Genomic DNA, 27,696 nt, shown 5'->3' on the forward strand with positions numbered 1-27,696 from the left:
CCTGTTTCAAATCACATCATTATTTAACCCTTTTACCTCATTACTAGCCCTAAATTGCTCCTGTCCCAACTTTTTTTGAAATGTGTTGCAGGTCTGAATGACAGGAAAGGATGCATATTTACAAATGACATGAAGTTGACCAGACAAAACATGAAATATTTTGTGTTCAAATTGTCTGCAATGAAATACAAGTCAAAGTAAATTTAGAAATCACTACTTTCTTTTTTTATTTGCGTTTTCCAAACTGTCCCAACTTTTTCTGATTTGGGGTTGTAATAACCTCACAACCAACCCAAACATCACCGATAATTCACAGGCAATTCAAACATTTTTAACAAAATCTGATCACCACAACATTTTAACAAAGAATAACTTGGGCTACAAGCTTTGGCATCAACATTTTCAATAGGACAAATCTGGAATGAACTCATTTTGGGTGCGTCTGTAAACGCAATGTGACGTTTTTCTTACTGAAGTGCTAATCGCTGTTGTCTTGGAAATACAGATTGACATATTGTAAGATATGATCCACAGCTTTGAGCAGTAGAATATCTTTGTTTTCGTCCAGATCCAGCTCTGAGCAGTAGTTCTTCACTGGGACGATGTAGGACGTGGCCATTCCCAGCAGCGCTCCGGCCTTCACCATCTAGAGAGAGACAAGTGAGTCTTGGGAAGATCATGGCAGACAGTACAACGCATAATTCAAACATTATAATCAAGTATGACATACTGCCTGCTGAATATTATGGCTCTTGTAAACCTGGGTGATGTCATTTTCAGCAGCCTTACACACTTGGTCCACATGGGTCAGTAATGCCACTTGGTGTACACCTGCAATTTAGAAGGATTTTAGACTTTCATAGCTGCAGTTTCTTAATCCTTGTGCATCAATTAAAACAAGTCCCACATAGGTCCACAGAGGACAAAAGTCCATGTCAAAAAACTGCCATACATTTTTTTTAATATTGGGAGCACAGAGTTAAGTTTGGTCTCATTTTAAAAAAAGGCCCTTGGCAGATTATTATTGAAGAAAAAAGTTTAAAAAGTGAAACCAAAAAAAAGTTATAGAGGTTTAAGTTTATGAAAATGATTACTGTGGTGTGACAAGCAGCGGGGCGAGGGACCGCGAGAGCGGGCCGGTGACGAGGGGTAATGAGTGCCAGCTGCGCGACACACCGGTCTCGTCTTGCGGCCGAGTGACGGGAGCATAAGAGGAGGAGCGAAGGCAGCGGAAGACGAGAGAGGACCAGGCCTGGACTTTTAAGTATAGTTTTGTTTAAGTTTTATTATGTTTGTGTGGGCAGGTTCCCACCTCCGTCCTTCCTATCTACAAACTTCGTTACAATTACCTAATATGTTATTTAAAAAAAAATTATGAAACATGTCCATAAAAATCCATAAATCTTAACATGATGTGTTCCAAATTTGAGGTTGATATTTCAAAAAATGAGTTTTCAGTCAGATATGGTTTGGAAGCAGTGCCAACTTTTCCCCACCAGCAAAACTTCACCGGGACACACAGTGTTTGGGTTTGTGATTTGCTGTTGAGTTTTTCTCTTTCGTATTACAAGCACACACACGCGCACACACTCACTTTTTTTATTATTACACACCACACTCTGACATCCACACCAACACATCCACACAATTATAGCTGCATAATTTATCAGGTGAGTATTTGCTTTAAAGACCAAACCTGAGAAAACAACACCATTTGGTTAATAATTGTAAAAATGTGAAGCCTAGCCAGGAGAATAAAAGCCTATTAACAAAGATTGCATCATTTTATAGTTAAATGGCCCTGGGGTTAAATATGGCAGTTTTAATGGGTTACAATGGGGACATTTTTGCCAAAAAGGCGCTGAGAGGAACTATTTTGTGTACCTAGTGCTATTTTTTTTTTTTTTTAAAGGAAATGGGGATGAAATAGTAAAATTCCAATAAAAAAAAAACACACCTGTGGCAAATTGTATGTAGTTGGCATTAACACAGGTCATTAACACAGGTAAAGTAATCAACAACAACAAAACTGGGATGCACAAGGGTTAAAGAGGCCATATTATGCCCTTTTACAAAGTCAGGATTTCCTGCTTGAATGATGATTATTTTCCACATATTCTCCATTGTTGTAGCTCATCTCTCCCCAGGCCATGTCTACACTAATACGTTTTCGTTTTGAAAACCCATCTTTTTCTCTCCGTTTTGTCCTTCCGTCCACACTGAGACGGCATTTTAAGGCAACGAAACATAGCTTTTTAAAAACGCTCTCCAAAGCTGATAAATATGAAAACGCCATCTACGCAGCGTAGACTGTGAACACAGAGGTATTTGAAAACGATTGTATTTAGTCATGTGACGCATATTGTTTTCCCTGATGCGAAAAATGAATGGAAAAATACTTCTGGAACCAGCGCCGCTAAAAAGGTGGGCGGGCACTAATGCATTACACTGTAGAAAATGCTCTTCTTATTTAGTATTTTTTTCTTGTTTCCAGTCCAAATATCTATATTTTCCTAAATCAAGAAGCATTTACAAGAAAAGTCAAATGACATAAGATATTTTTTCTTGTTTTCTGGGGAAAAATATCAAAACCAAGTGAGTTTTTGCTTAAAATAGGCAAAATTATCTGCAAGTGGGGTGAGAAAAATAATCTTATTTCTGTTTGGAGTTTTAAGCAAATACTCACGTCATTTGATTTTATTTTCAACAAAACAAGAAAAAATATCTTATGTCGTTTTACTTATCTAGTAAATGCATCTTAATTTTAGAATAGTTAGATATTTAGACTAGAAACAAGACAAAATTACTAAGTAAGAAGAGCATTTTTTGCAGTGTACACATATGATTAATGCCTCAAACTCAACTCACCTAAGTTGCTGATGTGTTCTCGTAGCTGCTGGAAGGTTGTGCCAAAGCTTTTGGCGTATGAGCCGACCTTTGAGCCGTCTACTACAAACACCACACAGTGCACTTTATCGCTGGAGCTTGGTTTCTTCACGTAGCCCACAGTATCAGCTCCAATGGGCTGCTCGGGACTAAACTGCAAAAACAAAGCAATGTTTCACTGGAGTACAGTAATGACCATTGACAACTACACACTTTGTCGACATTGAGCCAGTTTTGAAATAATGAGTTCACAGAAAAAAATGCAAATGTATAAATTTCTACAGTCCAAGGCACGCATTCCAGTGACTGGTGAACAACGGCTCGGCATTCACCATCTGCCCAGCGGAGGAGGACATCACTAGCCTGATGCCAGCCGAACTTAGCCCCGTCCACAACATCTGAGGCAGTGATACAGCCTGTTATTTAATTGTACCATCTGTGTAGTTATGGAAGTCACCTTTGCATTTAAAAAGTACAAAGAGGGTTTAAAGGCTTAGTTCACCCAAAAATGAAAATTCTGTCATTAATTGCTTACCCAAATGTGGTTGGACACCCGTCAGACCTCCGTTCATCTTCACACACAGATGAAGATATTAGTGTTGAAATCCGATGGCCTTCATTGACACCAATGTCATTTCCTCTCTCAAGACCCATAAAGGCACTAAAGACGTCGATACAAAGCCCATCTCACTACAGCGCCTCTACAATCATTTATGAAGACATGAGAATAGTTTTTGTGCACAAAAATAAATAAATAATGACTTAAGTGATGAGCCGATTACAAAACAAAGATTTGAATGGTTATGAATCAGTGAATCAATTCAGGATTCGGATCGCGTGTCAAACTGCTGAAATCACGTGACTTTGGCGATCCTAATCATGAATCGATTCACTGATTCATAACCTTTCGAATCTTTGTTTTGAAATCGGCCCATCACTATATAAGTCGTTATTTAGCACAAAAACTATTGTTCAACTATCGTGTCTTCATTAATGATTGTAGATTGTCTGTGTCTGAATATGAACAGAGGTCTGACGGGTGTCCAACGACATGAGGGAGAGGAATTAACGACAGAAATTTCATTTTTGGGTGAACTAACCCTTTAAGTAAATAATTTAACATAAGCATATTTACATTTATAAACTGTAAAATATATAGACACACTAATTTGATGCTTTAAGTTTTGTCATTGTATTTTAACAGTAAAGTACACTAGACTATATCTATAAATATATACTGTAAAAGACACGCAAATTACGAGACATTAAAGGGGGGTGAAATGCTGTTTCATGCATACTGAGCTCTTTACACTGTTAAAGACTTGGATTCCCATCCTAAACATAGACAAAGTTTCAAAAACTAATGTTGGACGTTTGATGGAGTATTTCTGTGTCAAAAATACTCCTTCCGGTTTCTCACAAGTTTCGGAGAGTTTTTTTCGAGTAGGGGTCGACTTGACGTCGATATAGCGGAAGGTCTTTGTATGGGCCGTACAGGCTCTTCTCCCGGTAGGGTGCGCGCGTGACTAGAGCGAGAGAGGAAATGCACACCGTAAACACTCGGTCTCAGGTGCAGATCCACTCGTCCGTGAACACTTATGACGCGCCGCGCTCCACTTTATTCCTATGGGTGACGTCAAGCGACTTCAGCGCTTCAGCACAGCATTCTGGGAAGGCAGTGCTGCATTTGAACCGATTTGAACACAGAAATGACGGGAAGCGTCACAAACATCACGCTTCAGTCGTGTCGCATTAGTGGATCTCCACGGTCACTGCTGTCACAGGACTTCACCAAATCAACAGTTACCAAAGAAGTGTGTTTTTGACGGAGCGGTCCCAGTGATAAAGGTTCGGTCCTGCTTTGGAAGCAGCCGGTGAGTAAAACTGCTTCAAATGTCTGTTGTTGGCTATCGTCGCGTGAGTAAACATCAGTAAACGACACGATCGTGTAACGTTACATTTAATTTATCAATGGAGCATGCGATCTACGCAAGGGGTAATCTATCACTCGGAGCGCGAAGCGTTTCTCCCATAGGGGCGGCCATTGCTAACCAAGCCATCACCTGCTGTTAGCATCCCATTGACTCCCATTCATTTTTGAGTCACTTTGACAGTGAATAACTTTACATCTGAGGCGTTTAAAGACTCCATTTGTCCATTGTTTATTTCTAAAGAAACACGACAATGCATAAAAGGCTCCATTACCTTGTATCTTACACTATCGCCTGTAGAAGCTGTTTTTGTAAAAATAGGCTAACGATTGCGTCATACCAACGCGACTCTGACGCACAGTTGAGAAATTACCGTATAGACCTGAGGAGACGCTCAGAAGCAATCTTTTACTGTCTATGAGGCAGTCGGGGGGACGTGGAGACATAAAGTCTGATAAAGTCAAGGGGGAAGAATGGGGAGAAGCCCGTAGAGAACCAAAAGCAACGGGAGAAAACATTTAAACAACGTGATTCAGATTTCACTTTCCACATCTACTAGAAGACCTACAGCTGTCAGACAGGAGGCTCACATCACGTCTACGTCCTCAAGCTCAGTCTGAGCCGGCGTAGTTCACTCAGCCATCAGGAAGTGAGAGCCTCTGATTGACTTCATTTTTCCGCTGTTGAAGTCAATGGGATCGCTCGGTCCATTTCTTTTACTGTCTATGGATCTACAGTGTGTGTTTAAATACATTTGTTTAGCTGACCACTATAGGTGTCTGTCTGTTTATTGGACCACCCCAAACATAAACCTAGGGGACGTTCTCACAAAGTGTGCTTCTTCATTCAAATGCGCTAACGGTTACTCCATTGTTTTTCTATACACTATTCTGACGTGCAAAACCGTTTTGCTTGCTACTGCTAAGGTTTAGTCGCATACAATAGTCCATAAACCGAATCATGTCCTCATAAACTGCGAGTAAAGACACACAAATGTTGACAGGCCACTAAATACAGTCCATACCACAGAGACGGACGTCCTGCTGTTGCTGTTTCTCCTGTTCAATTTATTTCAGCCTCCAGATCTGATTCTGGATCATATCTGTATTAGCTGAATCTGATTGATATGGTTTATTGGGGTAATGTTTTCTTTTCCACGAATGACGATGCCAGCATTCAGAAGCTCTCATGCAGTAGTTGCGCGCTCGTCATTCTTTAGCTCCGCTCACTCGATACTCCTCCTTCCGCTCGTTTTTTACCAGAAAGACTCGGTACAGCGTATCTTTCTTTTATAAATATAATAAAACTAAAGACTTTTCAGAGATATGAAGGATGCAATACTACTCTAGAGGTACTCAAGACTGATGTGAGATTGACTGAAACTGAGTGTTTCACCCCGCCTTTAAGCAACTGTAAAGTGTACCTGGTGTCCCTCTGGAGCGTGTCCTTTAATGACAGACAGCGCATCATGAAGAGTCAGTCCAGTGCTTTCTCCATCACCGACTCCCATAATGTCACACAGGACCAGAGCTGTGGGCTCGTCCGCCTTCTCTCCTGCTCCTCTGATGTTGAACGAGCGAAGCTGAGAAAAACGGAAGAACGTTAAACAAAATAAACCACTAAGTTAAGCAAAAATTGTGCACAATATAGATTAAACCCAGCAAACAGGGATAACATTGTGGCAAGGTTCTTCCAGTAATCAGAGCTCGGCATTAACACTTGTCCGGGACAAGTGGATTTTTCGAAGGGGTAAGTGAAAGAGAATTTGACTTGCCCGACTGGACAAGTATCCTGATTGAGACATCAATAACAAAAAACAACTAGGGAGTCACCAAAACACGAGAATGATTCTGCATTTATTAAATTAGTTTTTATGTTTATAACACGATACATTTAACAATATCACATGACCAAGAGTGCTAAATACCATCACGATTGAAAATGTGACACTGATTTTATGATAGTTAACATTTTAGATGCATTATTGACTGTTTTTGTCCTGTTTCAGCAGCGGAAATAGTTCCAAAGATCAGCAGAACCACAGCGCATCTCACAGCAACACTCAGGCTGAGTCCGAAATCTGGAAAATGCTGCCTTTGGAGGACACATTTGAAGGCAGGAAGGCATCAAGACACTTCCGAATCTAATGTTAGCCTTACTTCCTGTCTGCTGAGAGACCTTCATCTGATGGAGATTTGAAGGCAGTGTACATGTGTCCTTCACTGCCTTTGATAACACACTATACTGTGCTTTCCATTCAGCTACAGTTGAGCTGGGGTAAAAAGATGGCGTCCAAAAGTTGCGTTTGCTGGTTGGTCAGTTTTTGTGTAAATTTTCTTTTTTTTTACCAACATTTTCCACTTCTGATGTCGTTTCTAGTGATAAATTACTACTGTAGTAATTAAATATTTGTTTAGTTCTCACCAAAGCTCTCTCTATTTTGCTGTAGATCAGCGGTTCCTAAACTTTTTAGCCTGCGCACCCCCTTCTATGTCCCGAACGGGGTGCACACCCCCCAAAAAAAACAACAACAAAGCTTTGTTTTATCGCCATATAAAGACTCATGTTTTATCATGGGCAAATAACCAGAACACAAATGACAATAACATCAAAAAAGTGTCAATATAATGCAACAAAGCTATGCCCAAGCTTCCACTTTAAGAGGATGTGACTGACACATGCTCAGTAACAGAAAGCACGGTTATTTTCAGCCGCATAAAAGAAACATTGCAGCAACAGGCCGCTAGGCCTATTCAATGACTGTGGAGCTAGCATCATCATCATCATCATCATAACACAACGGTTATGGAAATTAGAATGACAGTACATTGAATTAAATTGCAATGAAGTTACAAACAATCCACAACATTAAAGAGAATAAGGTCCGAGATAGATAAAATAAATAAAAACGAGGATTAATATGAAGCTTTTCAAGAGCGACTATAAAATTAGCCTACACACGATCCACAACATAATAAAGTAACACATTTCTCTATTCTCTCCGTCTCTTTTGTCTCCAAATCCTCACTCTCTCTTGGTCTCTCTCCTCCTTCGTCACTAACTTTATCATGAGACGTCCCACTTGATTGTTTCCCTGATTTCAGCCATATTTATAATATATATATAATATGGAATGAATGAAACGAGTTGGCACACATAGAGATGTGATGGTGTGGAAATTCCCACCGGTTAATTAACGTGTGACTGGGCTTTTAAATCACTAATTCTGTCTAACCGAAAGGAACATATGCACACGGCTGCTCCGGCATTAGTAACGGAGTGGAGCAAAGCGAGTACTTTCAATGAATTCCTATGAAAGTTAAGCTTACATATGCATGAACTGAAACCGCACCAGTGCGTGCACACCGTGAATGACAGCTCGTCAGTAAATGCACACTTTCAAACATGAAACTCATGTTTCATTACTGAATGATTCAGAGTTTTGAATGAATTGGTTGAGTGAAAGATTCAATGACTCGTTCATAAACAATTGCTGCTGTGCTGGAAATCTCTGTATACCCTCATTCACTGTTCCCTACATTAGTCCACTAATATAGTCCATTTGAAGGAGTGAATGAAAACGAGTGAGGGAATTCGGACACTGAGTGCGCCGGAAGGGCTGCTGCTTTTACATAGTGCTGTTTGATAACTACTCAAAACACATCAAACTGGCAGTTCCAGCAGTGATGAAGATTCATCTTGAACTCTGCCATGGAAGCTAGAATGTATAAACCGTAATTAAACAATTAAAAAATAATATATTAAAAAGGACTTGATACCTGTAGGATATTACGCTGGCCCAGCGCGGATTGTAAAATGGATGATTGTTTGAGCTGTGGCACCATCTTCTGGTCAGACGCGGGGATTCATTCAGCGTGACTCTCATAGTGCATTATGGGTATTCTCTAGCTGTTGAGCATACATCGGCTGTACAATCGTTATTGCAGTGCATTGTGGGATTGAATGAGTGCACTCGATAACGTCCACTATGGTTTCGGACACCACTACAAATGGCCGTCCCCTCAAATAGTGCCGTATTAAGGGTATATGATATAGGTCACAGCCTGCCTCATTCTTGAATGAATCAGCCGTTTGAACGAATCGTTTGAATAAATGACTCAATGACTCAATCATAAAGACGTCGACTGCCGCCACCTTCTGATTTTTTTTCCAACATTTTTTTAATTTGTATATTAAACAAATATCTAAAACAATCTCATAACACTATTTAATGCAGTTGTAGTTTTTCAGTGTAAAGGATTTAATTTGAATGGTAACAGCCATAGAGCTTATTATTATTATTATTATTATAGTGTAATAATAGTGTCAAATTTAAGAACGATTAGGGAAAAAATGCCCTTTATAAAAATTAAAATGCAGATTTAAATATATCAAAGCTGACTGAACATTGTTGAGAATATTCAGAATAAATGATATTTACAAAACATTTTATTTTTTTAGGACAAGTAAATTTTTTACTCAAACAAGTGTATGACCGATTTACTTGTTCGAAGGACAAGCACATGAACAGGCTTAATGTCGAGCCCTGCAGTAATGTGAATTAAACACTCATTCAAAGTTATCTGCTCTTCAATAATGTTAGCACAAAAAAACATTATTTATACATCGTTCATGTTTTATCTGAAACAAATTCAGAGAACATTTAGAAGTAACCTTCCATAATGTTTGAAGAATGATCAAATTTAACGTTTCCTTGATTTTTGCATAACCAAGATTTTTTTTTTTTTTTTTTTAATCTGGACACTTTTTAATGTTCCAAGAACATTCAGAAATAACATCTTTATAACTTAAAGGGAATGTTAGCTAAACATTCGTAAGCACTATTCGCACAGGATTAGTATTATCTAGGGACCTCTGTGATTTAGAAATTACTCCCCCACATCTGAGTTTTGCGTGGCACATTCGCACGGGATAAGCACAGCCTGTGATTTTACTCGAATTTACTGACTTATCTCCCGGATATGATGTCAAGATTTGTAAATGAATGCAAACTCCATCCTTCGTGAAAGATAAAGATAGAAATGCACACAGGAAATAAAAACCTTGCAAAAATTATATACGATGGCCAAATCACAGAGATGTCAATTCGACGGCAGAGGTGGTAAAAGTACTCAATAGTTATACTCGAGTGAAAGTATATTTACCTAAATAAAAAAATACTCCAGTAAAAGTAGAAAGTCCTCCATTCAAACATCACTTGAGTAAAAGTACAGAAGTATCAGATTTAAAACGTACTCAAGTACCGAAAGTAAAAAGTAAATATTCAAATTAACTGTAAATATCAATAAGCAGATAAAATCTTTTCGGACTGATATGCAATGCTTTAATTGAACAAATGATAAGATTAGATACTGCAATTAAGAATTTGTTAGATTTGCAATTAATTGGAGACAATGAAGCACCTTAACCCAGTATAGGGGTTAAACTTAACATAGACATGTTCCATAACATTAGCTCCATAAAACAGATGAGGAGCAAGATACTATTAACTAATTCAAAATTAATTCAAAAGCCATAACCACAATGACATATTACATAACAATTAGTTAATAGTCATGTGCCTCAACAAGTAAAGTTATGATATAATTTTGCCAATTGTTATGATTAATGATTAATTAAACAGACAACTGAGAGTCGGAATGCATGGCTTTGAATAGCCTACATGAATTTACATTATTAGTTAATTTAATATGTTATTAGGGAATTAATGATGTCATATTTAATTAATAGCAATTCATATATTACTTAATCTATTAATCATAGAGAATGTTCATTAGTTGCTGATAATCATTAATAAATGGTTTAGTTCTTCATTAGTAATACATTAACTCATGATTATTTGTGCATTAGTTAGGCATGAATTATAATAGTGCACCTGTATTGTAAAATGTTACCGATGTTTTCATAGTAAATAGTGTGCCGCAAAATAAAAAAGTTGGGGAAACACTGAGCTAACGTTAGTGTGGCAAACCTGACTTGTCAGCTTTTCCAAGTCTATACCCGACTGGATCATCCATGAACCGACCGGTTTGGAAATCAAGTGTAATAAATACTTAATACTTGGAGCGGGCATGGGGAAATGTATTGGAGTAAAAAGTACACTTTGCCTTTAATATTGTAGTGGAGTAAGAGTAAAAGTAGATGCAAATAAAATATACTCAAGTAAAGTACAGATCCCCGAAAAAAATACTTTAGTAAAGTATCATAGTATTTTTACTTGATTACTTACCACCCCTGTTCGACGGGACTACTATTATCACAGGACCTCAGTGTTCGGTGAAATATGGTAGGTAATTTTTACTTTACAAATGACAGACATGGCCGATTCCCACGGGATTAAGATCACAGACATCCTCTGTAAATATTACAAATCACCAGAGGTCCCCAGATAATACTAGTCCCGTGCGAATAGGGCTTTAGAACATATTTTTGTTAAATCTATCTTTTAAATATGTTGATGGTCAACCTCAGATTTGCCTTGATTCCAGTTCTAGTCATGTTTACCTTTTTAGTGAAGCTGGTAGAGGAAGATGATCCCACCATGGCTCTGTTAATGACCCGTCCAGAGAAGACAGACTGGACAGAACTGATGAAGCTGGACTTCCCAGCGCCGACTGGGCCGATCAGCAGAACTCTGGCTTCAGTAACGCTCTCGCTGGCTGGTTTAAACGACCGGACCGACTCCATCAGCGTCTCTTTCACTCTAAACACAGTAATGGTGTAAGATACCTGGATGTTATGAGGAAAAAATCTTGTTTCCATGTGGTGGTTCTACCTACTCTTCACCCCAATCCATATTTCTCCACTGGTTTACCAGCAAGGGTGAAAAACCTGTTGAGGTATAAAAAAAATTCTGAAGTTCTGAAGTAGACAGCGAGAGTTTTTATTAAAATAGTGTGCAAGGTTGACTAAATTACTCTGTATTTTAAATAGAGGAGAGAACTGAGGTTGTGTTGCTTTTTTTTAGGTTTGTGATCAGATTTGGTCTTTGAAGAAGATGTGGCTGGGAACAAAAAACCTTGTTTAGGTTTGCTGCTGGAACTGATGCCTGAAGATATGGCTTGACCGAATACAGGAATGACTGTTTCAGGTTTGCTGCTGGAACTGGTGACTGGAGTTGAGCCGAATGGAAAGCCAGAATTAATACTGAATGCCATTGTTGATCAGAGAAGTGAATGGATGCTGATGAGCCTGGAATCAAAGTCAGTGCAAAAGACAGCAGTACAGGACATAAGATTACTCAGTATATGCATAAACCTCAGTGTACAGAATTGAAGAGGAAAGCTATATAGGCAAATGGATATGACTAGAAGGGAATGAAAGTGAGACTGTGAGGGATAGACATACATATTTTGTCTCCTGATTGATTGCTTCTGTCTGCCTTGTTTGTAGAACAGCTTCACTTTTGAAATCTCTATTTGATATATTTTCTTTTGTTGTTTATATGGCTAAATATAACTTACTTATCATCATATATTGTTGAATATTGCCTATCAAATAAATTTGACATTGCTAGATTTTAATCTAAATCGCTATCACAACACATTCACTAGCCTGTTAGCCTGCCATTCGGGCATCCGGGTCTCCTGTTTTGTCTCTTGTGCCTTTTACTAGTCCATCAAACAACTGTGGTGAGTTGGATTCACCAGCAAACACAGTAAGCCATCTCCTGTTTTTGTCACTTGCACTGCCTGTTACATGTTTAGTATATCCTTCCTTGTCAGCGAACAGGGCTTCACATGTGATAAATGCAGGAAGATAGTCAGGCTGACGGAGAAGATTTCAGATTTAGAGACACGCATCCAGGCTTTATGTGAGAGTAGTGAGAATGTAACAGCTTTAGATACTGCTTTGGATGTGAATAGCTTAGTGAACACTCGTTGTTTGGTTCCGGCTATAGAGCCCTTGCAGCAGGGCTGGGTGACGATGAGAAAGCATAGTCGTGGATAAAAAAAAAAATCACTCTTCCGTTCCGATTAGGACATCAAACAGGTTCTCCCCACTCAGTGACGCACCTACTGAGGATCCTGTTGAAAGTGCCCTACTTATTGGTGATTCTATTGCATGGAACGTGAAAATAGAGACACCAGCCACCATAGTCACGTTTACCAGGAGCCAGAGCGCCTGACATCAAAGCAAATTTAAAAGTGCTGAATAATGCTAATCGTAAATTCTCTAAGATTATTACTCACGTTGGCACTAATGATGTTCGGCTTCGCCAGTCGGAGATCACCAAAATTAACATTAAAGAGGTGTGTAAACTCGCAAGTTCAATGTCAAAGGCAGTCTGTTTCTCTGGTCCCTCCCTGTTAAAAGGAGTGATTAAATAGTTAGCAGATTATCATCACTCAATGGCTGGTTTTCTAAGTGGTGTCCGCAAAATGACATAGGGTTCATAAACAATTGGAAAAGTTTTTGGGGCAGACCTGACCTGTTGAAGAGCTAAACCTTGACTCACTGGGGCCCAGGTCAGGAAGCAGACAAACTGGCTAAACCAACCGTCTGCTAGCTGTCTCATGTCACCAGAGTCAGCTAAATCCCAGCACATAGAGACTCTATCACCTAGTATCCTGGCCCCAGTTATATTGTTTACTTTGTCAATGCTGACACCTAGTGGTCACTTTAAGAATTCTGCCGCTTTTAGTAATGCATCAGCCATTTTGGATTTCGGAGCTCATGGTGCAGTGTATAGAGGTGCATCCACGTCCATCCTTTTCGTTTCGCTCTTGAACAAGGCACAATCTGTAAGTTTAAAAGATTAAGCTATGCGAAAATACATGACTATGTGTAATTTGTTAAGTTAGGTAAATGTTGGAGATCTATTTACATGTGATGTGATAAATGTAACTTGAGGACCGTAATTGTGATGCTAGATTGTGTATTTACTTTAATATCGTTTGTTCTACGTTTCGTAAAAGCAATTTATATGCATCTTACACTTCAGTGAATCTTACATTGGGACAAGGGACTGTAACATTGTACGAGATAGTGTTTTCTCAATATCATTGTTCATTTGTGTTGCAGTTTCACAAATTGGTCTTCAGTAAAGAAAGTTTGACCCTGACTTCCGTCTATGACCTTTACTGGGATTTTGTTTAACTCGCTGCCAAAGCAAAGTTCAGAAAACGCAAGCTGAGGGCAGAAGAGTGAAAAGATTGCCTTCACATCGAAAGCTTTATAGTGGACTACATGCACTATCTCCTGAAAGTACCAGAATGTCGCACTCGTCGAAGCACAGCCAAGTTTCCAAGATGGAAACCAGGTCAGAGGCTAAATCTTCACCTAGCAACTCTTCATCCTCACGTCACTCCCATAAATCTAATGCAAGCCAAGCTGCAGCTGAAGCACGCGCAAAGGCAGAGGCCGCACGCATAAGAGCTGAGTTTGCAAAGCGCCAGATAGATATGGAGATCAAAAAGGCTAGGATAGAAGCAACGCTGAATGCTCTGAAAGAGGAGGGTGAAGCTGAAGCAGCTCTCGCAGCAGCAAGAGTGTTGGAATCAGCCGCAATCTGTTCCAATGACGAGACGGAAAGGGGTAGTTTCGTTGCAGCTGAACGCACAGATGAATATGTTAGAACACACTTTTCTCAGAATCAGAGTGTGAAGAAAGAAAAGGATAAAGGAAGCGCTGAGCACAAAGACATTCCTGGGACCTGCCAGTTTACTCCTGAGGCTGTAAATACAATGAATACACATGACCAAATGGGGTATCACCATACAAGGCAGCAAAATCGCTTTCCCTCTAATGTGAGAAACCCATGCTTACCAAGTACACCGGCCCCTCGATCCAGCGAAGTGTCTGATCTTGCGGTGTTTCTTGCGAGACGTGATCTGCTCACTAGCAGCTTCAAAATATTTGACAACAAGCCAGAGATTTACATTCCATGGAAAACAGCGTTTATGAACGCTATTGATGGTCTGAATCTAAAAGGCAACGAAGAGCTTGATTTGCTTACCAAGTGGCTTGAAGGTGAGTCCCTCCGACATGCTCTGAGGATAAGAGCGGCCCATGCACATGATCCTCAAGCAGGCCTCATGCATTTGTGGCAACGACTAGACAAAAAATATGGTTCCCCAGAGGTGATTGAAGCATCTTTATTCAAACGTTTAGAGAGTTTCGCTAAGATTTCGCACAAAGACTTCAATCAGTTGCAAGCGCTCGCAGATCTGCTCCTGGAGGTGCAAGCAGTAAAAGAGGAAGGAAATTTACCTGGTCTTGGATTCCTTGACACATCAAAGGGAATCAATTCCATCATCGAGAAACTGCCTCACAATCTGCAGGAAGCATGGATAGTTAAGGGAACAAAGTACAAGAAAGAATACCTACTTCATTATCCACCTTTTTCATACTTTGTTGAGTTTATCAATGAGTATGCTGAAATGAGAACAGATCCCAGCTTCTCCTTTCAATCTTCTAACATGTTGCCTCTTAAAGCGGAAACTATCCCAATGAAACAGTCAAGATTCAGACCTTCTTTCTCTACCAGCAAAACAGAGATTGAATCGAACATGTCTGTATATTCCAATCCCAGTTCAGTTGACCTGACAAGACAATGTCCCCTCCACAAAAGGAACCATTCACTAGTGAAATGCCGAAGTCCTTAGCTGAAAGAAAGAGGTTTCTCAAGGAGAATTATATCTGCTACAAGTGCTGTGCTTCCTCAAATCACAGGGCCAAAGACTGCAAGGTGAATATCCATTGTTCAGAATGCAATAGCCATGACCACGTCTCTGCTCTTCATGATGGTCCAGCTCCATGGCTTGACAAGGAACCTACCACACCAACAGAGGCTCAAGGCGGGGAGCAGGAGGAACCAACCCCCCAAGTGACCACATCTGTCTGCACAGAAATATGTGGAACAGGGCTACAAGGAAAGTCATGCTCAAAAATCTGTTTAGTCAATGTCTACCCTGATGGTTGTTCTGAGGAAATTAAACGTATGCATGTCATGTTGGATGATCAGAGTAATCTCTCTTTAGCGAGGTCAGCCTTCTTTCATATGTTCAATGTTCAAGGAGAAGTCTTCCCTTACACAATGAGAACATGTTCAGGCACAGTTGATACCAATGGAAGGAGAGCCTTTGTGGTTGAGTCATTGGATGGAAAAGTATCAATGAGGCTTCCAACACTCATCGAGTGTAATTCGATCCCTGACACTAGACTGGAGATTCCCACTCCTGAGGCGGCTGCTTACCATTCTCATCTTCAAGCCATTGCCTCTCAGATACCTCCACTGGATCCTACAGCTGACATTCTCATTCTCATAGGGAGAGATCTTATCCGTGCCCACAAGGTCCGTCGACAGCGCAATGGGCCCCACAATTCTCCATATGCCCAACTGCTCGACCTGGGATGGGTGATTGTAGGAGAGGTGTGCCTCAGTGGAGTTCACAAACCCATAGTGAGCACTTTCAAAACTAGTGTACTCGAAAATGGCAGACCCAGCTTTCTCACACCTTGCAAAAACAGCACCTATTCTAAAGAAAGGTTCACAAATGAAGACCCCAGACTCTTCATGAGGAGCACAACACGAGCTCATGACATTGGGAAGCATATCTTCAAACAAACCAATGAAGATAATATGCTTGCGCTATCCGGAGAAGATGAGGCTTTCCTGGACATTATGGACAGTGAATTTACCAAAGACAAAGCAAATAGTTGGGTAGCTCCACTCCCGTTTCGCTGTCCCAGAGAGCGCTTGCCTAACAATAGAGACCAGGCTGTCAGTCGTCTCTTATCACTTCGTCGTACTCTGAAAAGGAAGACAGACATGAAAGACCATTATGTGGAATTCATGGAGACAATGTTCAAAAAAGGTCATGCTGAGATTGCCTCCCTTCTTGAACACCACAAGGAATGTTGGTACCTCCCAAGTTTTGGCATTTATCCCCCACAAAAGCCAGGAAAGATCAGGATAGTGTTTGACTCAAGTGCCCAATACATTAACATATCCTTAAATCAAGTTCTCCTTAAAGGCCCAGACCTGAAAGGGATCCCCTGGTGTTGAGACTTGTATGGCTTAATATAACATAAATGATGTCTCTTACTGAATTATGCAGTAGAAAACCCATGAAAGATCTACGTTATTTTAAAAATCGATTTTATATTTGGACCATGGGCGGCGCCATTTTGTTTGCGTTCTAGGTTGATGACGTAGAATGGTTGAACTCCTCAATCAGCTGGCGTTACCCGTAGCTATTTTTACCACAACGCAACTCGAAAATTGTTTCAGAGTTAAACAAAACCAATGAATTCCTTTGTAATTGTACTTAAAACACACTCAAACATACATGTGCACACATACTCACCTACACAAGTCACAAACAGATCGGCGGGCGCGCACACGACAGGCTCTGTTTCAATCGAGATGTTGGGCTGCTCAGTCTCCACGACAGGGGCTGAATCTGAAATCGACCCTATACCCTTAAATAGGGCATTATTTGAAGGGACGGCCATTTGTAGTGTTGTCCGACACCATAGTGGACATGTTCGAGTGCAGTCATTCAGTCTCACGTTCCACCGCAATAACGAGTGTACAGCCGATTTACAAACAGCTGTCCGACTTCACGCACTCAAACATACGTGCACACAAACTCTCTCTCTCACACAGACTCACACACACCCCAACAGATCGGCGCGAACACACACACACACACACACACCCCAACAGATCTGCGCGAACACACACACACCCCAACAGATCGGCGCGAACACACACACACCCCAACAGATCGGCGCGAACACACACACACACACGCACGCACTGCGTGCGCGCATACATAACCCTCAATCTATTCCCTGTGTTGATATCCTAGATAGACTGTTGATAGTAGATTAACTGTAATGCCTAATGTGACCAGCAGAGGGAAATATCTAGGTAGGACGATGGGATAAAGTAACGTGAGGAAGAGAGGCAGGATGTTTTGGTGATGATGCATGCGATTGAGACAGAGCAGTCTGTCAGGTGTGTGTGTGCGCGCCCGCCGATCTGTTTGTGACTTGTGTAGGTGAGTTTGTGTGCACATGTATGTTTGAGTGTGTTTTAAGTACAATTACAAACCAATTAATTGGTTTTGTTTAACTCTGAAACAATTTTCGAGTTGCATTGTGGTAAAAATAGCTACGGGTAACGCCAGCTGATTGAGGAGTTCAACCATTCTACGTCATCAACCTAGAACGCAAACAAAATGGCGCCGCCCATGGTCCAAATATAAAATCGATTTTTTAAATAACGTAGATCTTTCATGGGTTTTCTACCACATAATTCAGTAAGAGACATCATTTATGTTATATTAAGCCATACAAGTCTCAACACCATGGGATCCCTTGAACAACAGCCTAATAGGTGTGATCATCCGGTTCAGATCTGACTCCTATGCTGTGATGGCAGACATTGAGCAAATGTTTCACAGCTTTCTGGTCAAAGAGGAACATCGAGATTACCTACGCTTCTTGTGGTTTAAGGATCACAATCTTGATGGAGATATTAAGGAGTACCGTATGAGGGTTCACGTTTTTGGAAATTGCCCCTCTCCATCAGTAGCGGTATACGGGCTCAAGAGAACAGCTATAGAGGGAGAGCAGGAATATGGAAGTGATGCAAGGCTATTCATTGAGCGGCATTTCTATGTGGATGACGGGCTGAAATCATTCAGTTCAGAAGCTGAGGCCATTGATGTACTATACAGAGCTCAACAGATGCTAGCACGATCCAACCTCCGCCTACACAAAATCTCATCTAACAGCCCCGTCGTCATGAGAGCCTTCCCGAGAGAGGATCTGGCAACTACTTTGCAGGGCCTTGATCTTGGTGTGAACTCACTAGCCATCCAACGAAGCTTAGGATTGTGCTGGGACTTGTCGACAGATACATTTGTATTTCAAGTTTCCATCAGCAACAAACCTTACACTAAGCGAGGAGTGCTCTCTACCATCAACAGCTTGTACGATCCTTTGGGATTTGTAGTACCTGTAAGCATTGAGGGTCGATCCATCCTGAGAGACATCTCTGGAAATGCAGATGATTGGGATGCTATTCTGCCCAAAGAGAAACAAGAGCGATGGCAGAAATGGAAAGATTCCCTCAAACATCTGCAAGGATTAAAAATCCCAAGAATGTATACATCCACTTCATTGTCTAGTGCACACAAGAAAGAGATCATTGTTTTTTGTGATGCTTCTACTAAAGCTGTAGGTACAGTAGCTTACCTGAAAGTTACTGACGCAAATGGTCTCAGTGATGTTGGTTTCCTCTTCGGTAGAGCAAAACTTGCCCCAAAGCCGGATGTCATGATCCCACGACTCAAGTTATGTGCGGCTGTACTGGCAGTGGAAGTAGCAGAGATGCTTAGAGAACAGCTGGACACAACACTGGATGATGTGAGATTCTACACTGATTCTAAGGTGGTGCTAGGATACATCTTCAATGAGACAAGGCGTTTTTACGTCTACGTTCACAATCGAGTACAGCGCATTAGACACTCTACACTACGCATCAGTGGAACTTTGTGCCCACTCATCTTAATCCAGCTTATGCTGCTAGCAGAGGACTCCCCTCTGAACAACTGACTTCATCATATTGGTTTAAAGGGCCTCCATTCCTCCTACAAGCAAGACAAGACGAACTTGATAAAACATCCTACACCCTCATTGATCCTGAAACGGATGCAGAGCTTCGTCCTGAGTGTATTACCTGTGTGACTAGCCTGTCACAAAGGAACCTTGGGAGTGTAAGGTTCTTACGATTCTCCAGATGGAGCCCCATGTTAAAGGCTGTGGCACGGCTGCAACACATAGCCAAGTCCTTCAAGCATGGGTCAGATGATGTCTGTCATGGATGGCACATTTGCAACAAGCATAAGGAGGAAGAGCAGCTAAAGCAGGCTAAAGCTACAATCATTCGAACTGTCCAGAGAGAAGTCTACAGAGATGACTTTAAACGTATAGAACAAGGTCAGGCTGTGTTAAGGTCAAGTCCTCTCAGCAAACTCTGTCCATTCATTGACACAGAAGGGCTTCTCAGAGTAGGAGGTCGGCTGGGGAGGGCTCTACTACCATCTGAAGAAATGTATCCAGCTCTCATACCTGGTAAACATCATGTTACCCAGCTTTTGATTCGACACTTCCATGAGAAGGTGTGTCACCAAGGCCGTCATCTCACAGAAGGGGCCATCAGGGCAGGCGGCTCTTGGATTGTTGGAGGTAAGAGATCAGTCAGCAGCTCTATCTTCAACTGTGTCACTTGTCGCAGATTGAGAGGCAAACAAGAGGTGCAGTTCATGGCAGAGTTACCAGCCGACAGATTACACATAGACCCACCATTTACATATGTGGGGCTGGATGTATTTGGTCCATGGCCAGTCGTGGTCAGGAAAACAAGAGGATGTCCGGCAGAAGCTAAAAGATGGGCAGTTATATTTACGTGCATGACCACACGGGCGATTCACCTAGAAGTGATCGAGTCTATGAGTGCTTCGTGTTTTATCAATTCCCTGCGACGTTTCTTTGCCATCAGAGGCCCTGCCAAAATCTTGAGGTCTGATTGTGGAACCAACTTTGTGAGAGCCTGCAAAGAGCTACAAATTGACAAGAAAGGTTGCCACAACACGAACATCCAAGCTTATCTATCGGATAACCAATGTTGCTGGCAATTCAATCCTCCACATGCTTCACATATGGCAGGGTCCTGGGAGCGCATGATTGGAGTTGCCCGGCGTATCCTTGATGCCATGCTCAAGCAACATAGCCCTGCAAGGCTCACACATGAAGTTTTGGTAACATTCATGGCAGAAGTGAGTGCCATTGTGAATGCTCGTCCCTTAACTACAGTCTCCACTGATCCAGAACAACCAATGATACTAACACCAGCAATGCTACTCACGCAGAAAGTTGGAGCCCCACCAGTACCACCTGGCCAATTTGAAAGTCCTGACCTATGCAAAGCCCATTGGCGTCGTGTTCAGTATTCAGCTAATGTCTTTTGGGGAAGATGGAAGAATGAATATTTGAGTGGACTTCAAGGACGTCGCAAGTGGCGTACAGCTAAGCCAAACCTACAGAATGGAGATATAGTGCTTCTGAAAGATGCCCAGGAGAAAAGAAATGACTGGCCAGTTGGTATCATAACCGAAACCTACCCAAGTCAGGATGGCAAAGTTAGAAAGGTTGAAGTAAAAATCGTGAAGAAAGGTGAACAAAGGTTTTTTCTGAGACCAGTTACTGAGGTTGTTCTTCTGGTTTCTAAGGACACAAGTTAAGATGGCTTAATGATCATGTACTGTTATGTTGACCTTTTTTACCGTCCCTAATTCTGGTGTGACATCAGTTGATGTCAGACGGGGAGTATCCTGGCCCCAGTTATATTGTTTACTTTGTCAATGCTGACACCTAGTGGTCACTTTAAGAATTCTGCCGCTTTTAGTAATGCATCAGCCATTTTGGATTTCGGAGCTCATGGTGCAGTGTATAGAGGTGCATCCACGTCCATCCTTTTCGTTTCGCTCTTGAACAAGGCACAATCTGTAAGTTTAAAAGATTAAGCTATGCGAAAATACATGACTATGTGTAATTTGTTAAGTTAGGTAAATGTTGGAGATCTATTTACATGTGATGTGATAAATGTAACTTGAGGACCGTAATTGTGATGCTAGATTGTGTATTTACTTTAATATCGTTTGTTCTACGTTTCGTAAAAGCAATTTATATGCATCTTACACTTCAGTGAATCTTACATTGGGACAAGGGACTGTAACATTGTACGAGATAGTGTTTTCTCAATATCATTGTTCATTTGTGTTGCAGTTTCACAAATTGGTCTTCAGTAAAGAAAGTTTGACCCTGACTTCCGTCTATGACCTTTACTGGGATTTTGTTTAACTCGCTGCCAAAGCAAAGTTCAGAAAACGCAAGCTGAGGGCAGAAGACCTAGATATTATCACATAGAGACTGTGTTTGTTCCCCGAATTAGTAAATACAAAAAACCATCAAAACCATTTAACGGTAAAAATGTTATTGATGTAAAAAACACAAAATATAATACGGATGAACAATTGATAAAGCTCGGGTTGCTGAATATTCGATCCCTTTCGCCAAAAGCGCTTATTGTTAATGATATGATTATAGAGCATAACTTAGATGTGCTGTGTTTGACAGAAACCTGGCTAAAACCTGACGACTACTTTACTTTAAATGAGTGCACCCCCCAAGATTATTGTTATAAACATGAGCCACGTCTGAAAGGTAAAGGGGGAGGTGTTGCTGTCATTTATAATAATATTTTCAGTACTACTCAGAAGTCTAGTTTCAAATATATTTCCTTTGAAGTTTTGGTGCTTTATGTAACGCTGTGTAGTGTAAATGATAAATCCCGTTTGACATTTGTGTTGGCTACTGTATACAGGCCACCAGGGCACAATACAGACTTTATCAAAGAATTTGCTGGTTTTCTATCAGAGTTAGTACTGGCTGCAGATAAAGTACTAATTGTTGGTGATTTTAATATCCATGTAGACAATGAAAAAGACGCATTGGGACTGGCATTTAGAGACATTCTAAACTCTATTGGGTAAAACTTTAGAATAAAGTAGAATACATTAACTACTTTAAACAATAGTTAATGTATCAACTAACATGAACTAATCATGAGCAGTTCATCTTTGTTAACGTTAGTTAATATAAATCCAGCTGTTCATGGTTTGTTCATGTTAGTTCACAGTGCATTAACTAATGTTATAAAGATTTTAATAATGTATTAGTAAATGTTGAAATTAACAATAACAAAGATAAATAAATGTTTTATAAGTGCAGTTCATTATTAGTTCATGTTAACTAATGTAGTTCTGTCAGGTCCATTAAGTCACGAACACACATGACAATAAAAAAGATTTTTTCGTTTTATTCTGAATTAAAATGTTTTGGCAGTATGGCTCTGTTCAGGGAGTCCTCTGACTTTTCAGTCAGAGGACAGCAGTAGCATTAGGGAACGCTCACACAGTTTAGGACTTAAGTATTAAGCTTAAGTATTCCCCCTATGAACAGAGCAGCAACAATGACAGAAAGCAATGCCACATTATACACGAGAAGAGGAGGTGTGGAGGTGGCGGGCTGCAAAGCAGCGAGCAGCAAGAGCGAAGTGAATCTGCTTTAAATATGCACCCTGTTTTTAGCGCAACCATTAGCAGCGAGGTAGGTTGAAACAGCCAATACAAATCAGCTGATGAGACCGTGTTGTTGCCAAAAGCATTAGCAGCTCTTGACCTCTTGGCCTGCCAGAACTTACGCTGACACTTAATTTAACTAACGTCCATTATTCTTCAGTGTTACCCTCTATTGGAGTTAGGCAACACATATCGGGACCCACTCATCGCCTTAATCATTATCAAGAGACTGAGCGCTTTCAGATGAGTGCACAGAGACAGATGTTCTCATTCGCGTCTTCTGGCACTACACGCGGGTGATGATGGTGAAAATGACTGTCCATATTCGAACCTAAGGCAGCACTCGCATGCATTGAACAAAGTTTATAAAGAGAGACCGTTTTGCCCACGTTTTTCTTTTATAATCGCTGGTGTTAGTGTATCACTGAGGAGCCAGTGCGTGTATCCATCAAGTAAATGGCTACGGTTTCTTTAACCCTCTGGCTGAAGAACGCACCGGCGAGTTCTGATGTTTTTTCCCCTCCCGAGGCATGACGGGGGATATAACTCGCAATACTCCGTAATTTTTGGCCATACAGATATATGTGAGACATAATTATAAACTATTAATTGTCTACTTTTATTTGTGTACACTCACATAACAACAAAACTTTGTGCTTTAGTAAAAAAAAAAAAAAAAAAAGGTGCGCTTTTTATCTGCGAGAATCTGAAACTCGGTTTAAATCAAATAATTCCCATTTTATAGTGAATTGTGGAGCTCAGGAACGTTAGTTTTGGAAACGTTAAAATGTCCAGTTTTCTTAATATTAGTGGTTCATAATGTTTCTTTAAGGTTAGTGTGAAGTTCCTGAAACATTCTTCAAACTTAATTTTTGTAAACCACTCAACATTATAGGAATAATGTATTCTGTAGGTAAGCGTCGCGCCTTCTGCCAACCGAAATCCATTCAAAAAAGGCGCCTCGCGCTGCAAAAACGCGTTCTGTGTGATCGGGGCCTTAAGATGTCTCGTTGTTTTAAAGCTGCTTAGATAAAAATTGTGAGAGCCACAGACTAATCATACCCTTATTCACCAGCTTAATTTATATTTAATTCCGCTATTTTTGTTTGTAATAGCACACGTCGTCATCTAAGCGTCCCGTCTGCCTCAAGATCTCTCGCTGTAGACCGAGATAGTAGAGATGGGCAGATCGATACTAATATCGATAAAATCGATACCAACGTTGGTATCGGTATTGATTGATACCAAAGTGAAAATATCGATACTTAAGTTTCAGTTTCTCTCGTTTTGCGACCTGGCCGTGTTTGTCAAAATGCTGCTGCTGTCACAGAGCAGAGGAAGCTCTCAAGAGAGTGCTGCTCGTGCTCGACACTGCTCTCCTCCCCCTCTCCTGTTTTTTCTCCTACCACCAGCAGTCAGGCGTGCGCGCCGCTCAGCCGCGCATTTTAATTTTCAGCATTATATCGTATTACAAGGAGAATTTGTTTTACATTTTTTATATTTATTGTGAAGTAAAAAATTGTGACTTTGTTTATTTAAGAAAAAAATCCTGAAAAGAAGTGCACAAAAGAGGAGAAACAGTTTTTGTTAACATGCTACTTGAAAAGAGAATTTGTTTATACATTTTTAATATTTGTGAAGTAATCATTTTGTAACTTTGTTTATTTAAATAAAACAGAAGTAACCAAAAGTTGTTTCTGAACAAAAGCTTTTGTAGTACTGATTAATAACCCAAAATGCAAAACAAATTAAAAGTCATGAAAATTCATTTAGATTTAGGTTGAAGACGCATCCACCTTAATTATTAAAAAGTATCGGTATTGGTATCGGTGATACTGGCCCTGTATTTACTTGGTATCGGATCGATACCAAATCTAGCGGTATCGCACACCTCTACCAGATAGACGCAGAAGAGCAATACCTGGCAAAGCAACCACAAAGTAAATGAAAACAGATATTCAATTTGTGCATGTCCGCTTATTTTTGGTATGCGTTTATATGTCTCTATATATTTCATACATAAAGATATCCACATCCAGTCTTTTCAAGTAGTTGAATCAACTTGACTACAAACATGTCAAGTTTCAAAGCTCTCAGAGCTTGTATGATTGATCTGCACTAGTTTATATGCCTTAACTACCATACAGAGAGGCTATTAGTCCTTTTTGGGTTTGGGGATGTATAACAATATCTGTTAATTTAACAATCTTTATTTTTAGCCAAGAATCCATTTCATATGTGGGCCACCTTAGAGATAAGGAAAAACATTGTTGGGTTTAGTTCTACCTCCGGTAGTAGGGGTATCGCAATTTTTTGGGGGGTACTGTCACAAGCCTACAACAGATAGTGCATTCATTATGCTACCTTATCTGTGTCTGGCAGCTGTAGAGAGTTAATGTAGAGTAGCTCCAGTCCAAACAAATTAGTGGATTTAAATCTGCACGCAAAAATTCAGAAACACTGATCCCCATAAAGGTTACTTCAGAAGTTTGCTCCTCTTTCCTTCAGTGGCACGTCAATCATCATTAACAATCGGATATAAACTCCAGCACTACTTTACATCGGAGTTATATTATGATCACTGAGCGGTCATGAAACACCGGGGATCTTGTTGTGTAGCCTCCAAACTTCCCAGAACAATAGCCAAAGTTACGAGGACATTCCCTGTTAGCTGGGAATTTTCATATACAACACATCCCCGCAAACTCTTTTGCACGTCGAAGATGTGAGTTTGTCTCTCTGAGTAACGTTAAATGTCAGACCTCTCTCAAAACCTTTCAGTAGATCTTTGCCAGCGTTTTAGCTATGGTGGTTATTTTCGTGAGGAACACATTACTCTAATATGTAAATGTAAACCGAATTAAAACATACTCACGACACTGCAGTGAAAGAGAACCGATGATCCGAGCGCAATGTTTCTCTCTCGATATCCAGAAAACGAAAGTGTAGACTGTGGTGTGTTTGATTCCCGGTCAGCAGAGGGCAGACATGTCATGGGTTATAGTTGCAGAGAAAGCCAACATCCCCAAATAACTCAAGATACACAATCAAATAATACGCATATCATTTAACTATTTTTTTCTCCATTCAGCTTTGCACGATCTTGAAACCCTAGTCTGTACAAAAATTATTTTTAGTATTTGATGAATATCTTGATGATGCCCACATAAAGTACAATAACTAGTAAATACTAGTGTTTTTACATCATACTATAGTACAGTAAATTGTAGTATACCTCAGTATTACTACAGCTTAACAAGTGACTATAGTTCAAACTACAGTATTCTGTATACAATACTATAATATATCGTAGTATCTTTACTATAGTGTGATTCAAAACACTAGTGTTTACTAGAGTAATCTTTCTATAATTCACTAGTGTGTACTAGAGTAATCTTTCTATAATTCACTAGTGTTTACTAGAGTAATCTTTCTATAATTCACTAGTGTTTACTAGAGTAATCTTTCTATAATTCACTAGTGTTTACTAGAGTAATCTTTCTGTAATTCACTAGTGTTTACTAGAGTAATCTTTCTATAATTCACTGGTGTTTACTAGAGTAATCTTTCTATAATTCACTAGTGTCTACTAGAGTAATCTTTCTATAATTCACTAGTGTTTACTAGAGTAATCTTTCTATAATTCACTAGTGTTTACTGGAGTAATCTTTCTATAATTCACTAGTGTTTACTAGAGTAATCTTTCTATAATTCACTAGTGTTTACTAGAGTAATCTTTCTATAATTCACTAGTGTTTACTAGAGTAATCTTTCTATAATTCACTAGTGTTTACTAGAGTAATCTTTCTATAATTCACTAGTGTTTACTAGAGTAATCTTTCTGTAATTCACTAGTGTCTACTAGAGTAATCTTTCTATAATTCACTAGTGTTTACTAGAGTAATCTTTCTATAATTCACTAGTGTCTACTAGAGTAATCTTTCTATAATTCACTAGTGTGTACTAGAGTAATCTTTCTATAATTCACTAGTGTCTACTAGAGTAATCTTTCTATAATTCACTAGTGTTTACTAGAGTAATCTTTCTATAATTCACTAGTGTTTACTGGAGTAATCTTTCTATAATTCACTAGTGTTTACTAGAGTAATCTTTCTATAATTCACTAGTGTTTACTAGAGTAATCTTTCTATAATTCACTAGTGTTTACTAGAGTAATCTTTCTATAATTCACTAGTGTTTACTAGAGTAATCTTTCTATAATTCACTAGTGTGTACTAGAGTAATCTTTCTATAATTCACTAGTGTCTACTAGAGTAATCTTTCTATAATTCACTAGTGTTTACTAGAGTAATCTTTCTATAATTCACTAGTGTCTACTGGAGTAATCTTTCTATAATTCACTAGTGTCTACTAGAGTAATCTTTCTATAATTCACTAGTGTTTACTAGAGTAATCTTTCTATAATTCACTAGTGTCTACTAGAGTAATCTTTCTATAATTCACTAGTGTTTACTAAAGTAATCTTTCTATAATTCACTAGTGTTTACTGGAGTAATCTTTCTATAATTCACTAGTGTTTACTAGAGTAATCTTTCTATAATTCACTAGTGTTTACTAGAGTAATCTTTCTATAATTCACTAGTGTTTACTAGAGTAATCTTTCTATAATTCACTAGTGTGTACTAGAGTAATCTTTCTATAATTCACTAGTGTCTACTAGAGTAATCTTTCTATAATTC

The 27,696-nt window shown here is 39.7% G+C and overlaps 1 protein-coding gene across 3 annotated transcripts; it reads right to left on the bottom strand.

Moving 5' to 3' along the window:
* Window positions 1-198: 198 nt before the first annotated feature.
* On the bottom strand, window positions 199-25,952 carry ifi44g (interferon induced protein 44g). 3 transcript variants are annotated; one of them, XM_067416370.1, is made up of 8 exons: window positions 25,868-25,952; window positions 11,857-12,029; window positions 11,618-11,669; window positions 11,343-11,541; window positions 6,241-6,399; window positions 2,869-3,040; window positions 731-831; window positions 199-646 (listed from the first exon to the last, which is right to left on the bottom strand). In XM_067416370.1, exons 2-8 carry the CDS (start codon window positions 11,993-11,995, stop codon window positions 479-481), a joined length of 990 nt encoding a protein of 329 aa, XP_067272471.1. In that variant the 5' UTR covers window positions 11,996-12,029; window positions 25,868-25,952; the 3' UTR covers window positions 199-478. The 3 variants fall into 3 exon arrangements, with proteins under 3 accessions (XP_067272471.1, XP_067272470.1, XP_067272472.1); XM_067416369.1 differs by having other exon boundaries at window positions 25,872-25,938; XM_067416371.1 differs by lacking the exons at window positions 11,857-12,029; window positions 25,868-25,952 and adding an exon at window positions 11,756-11,842.
* Window positions 25,953-27,696: the final 1,744 nt, after the last annotated feature.

Source organism: Pseudorasbora parva, chromosome 14 (assembly GCF_024679245.1).
Source record: "Pseudorasbora parva isolate DD20220531a chromosome 14, ASM2467924v1, whole genome shotgun sequence".
In the NCBI taxonomy this organism is placed as follows: domain Eukaryota; kingdom Metazoa; phylum Chordata; class Actinopteri; order Cypriniformes; family Gobionidae; genus Pseudorasbora; species Pseudorasbora parva.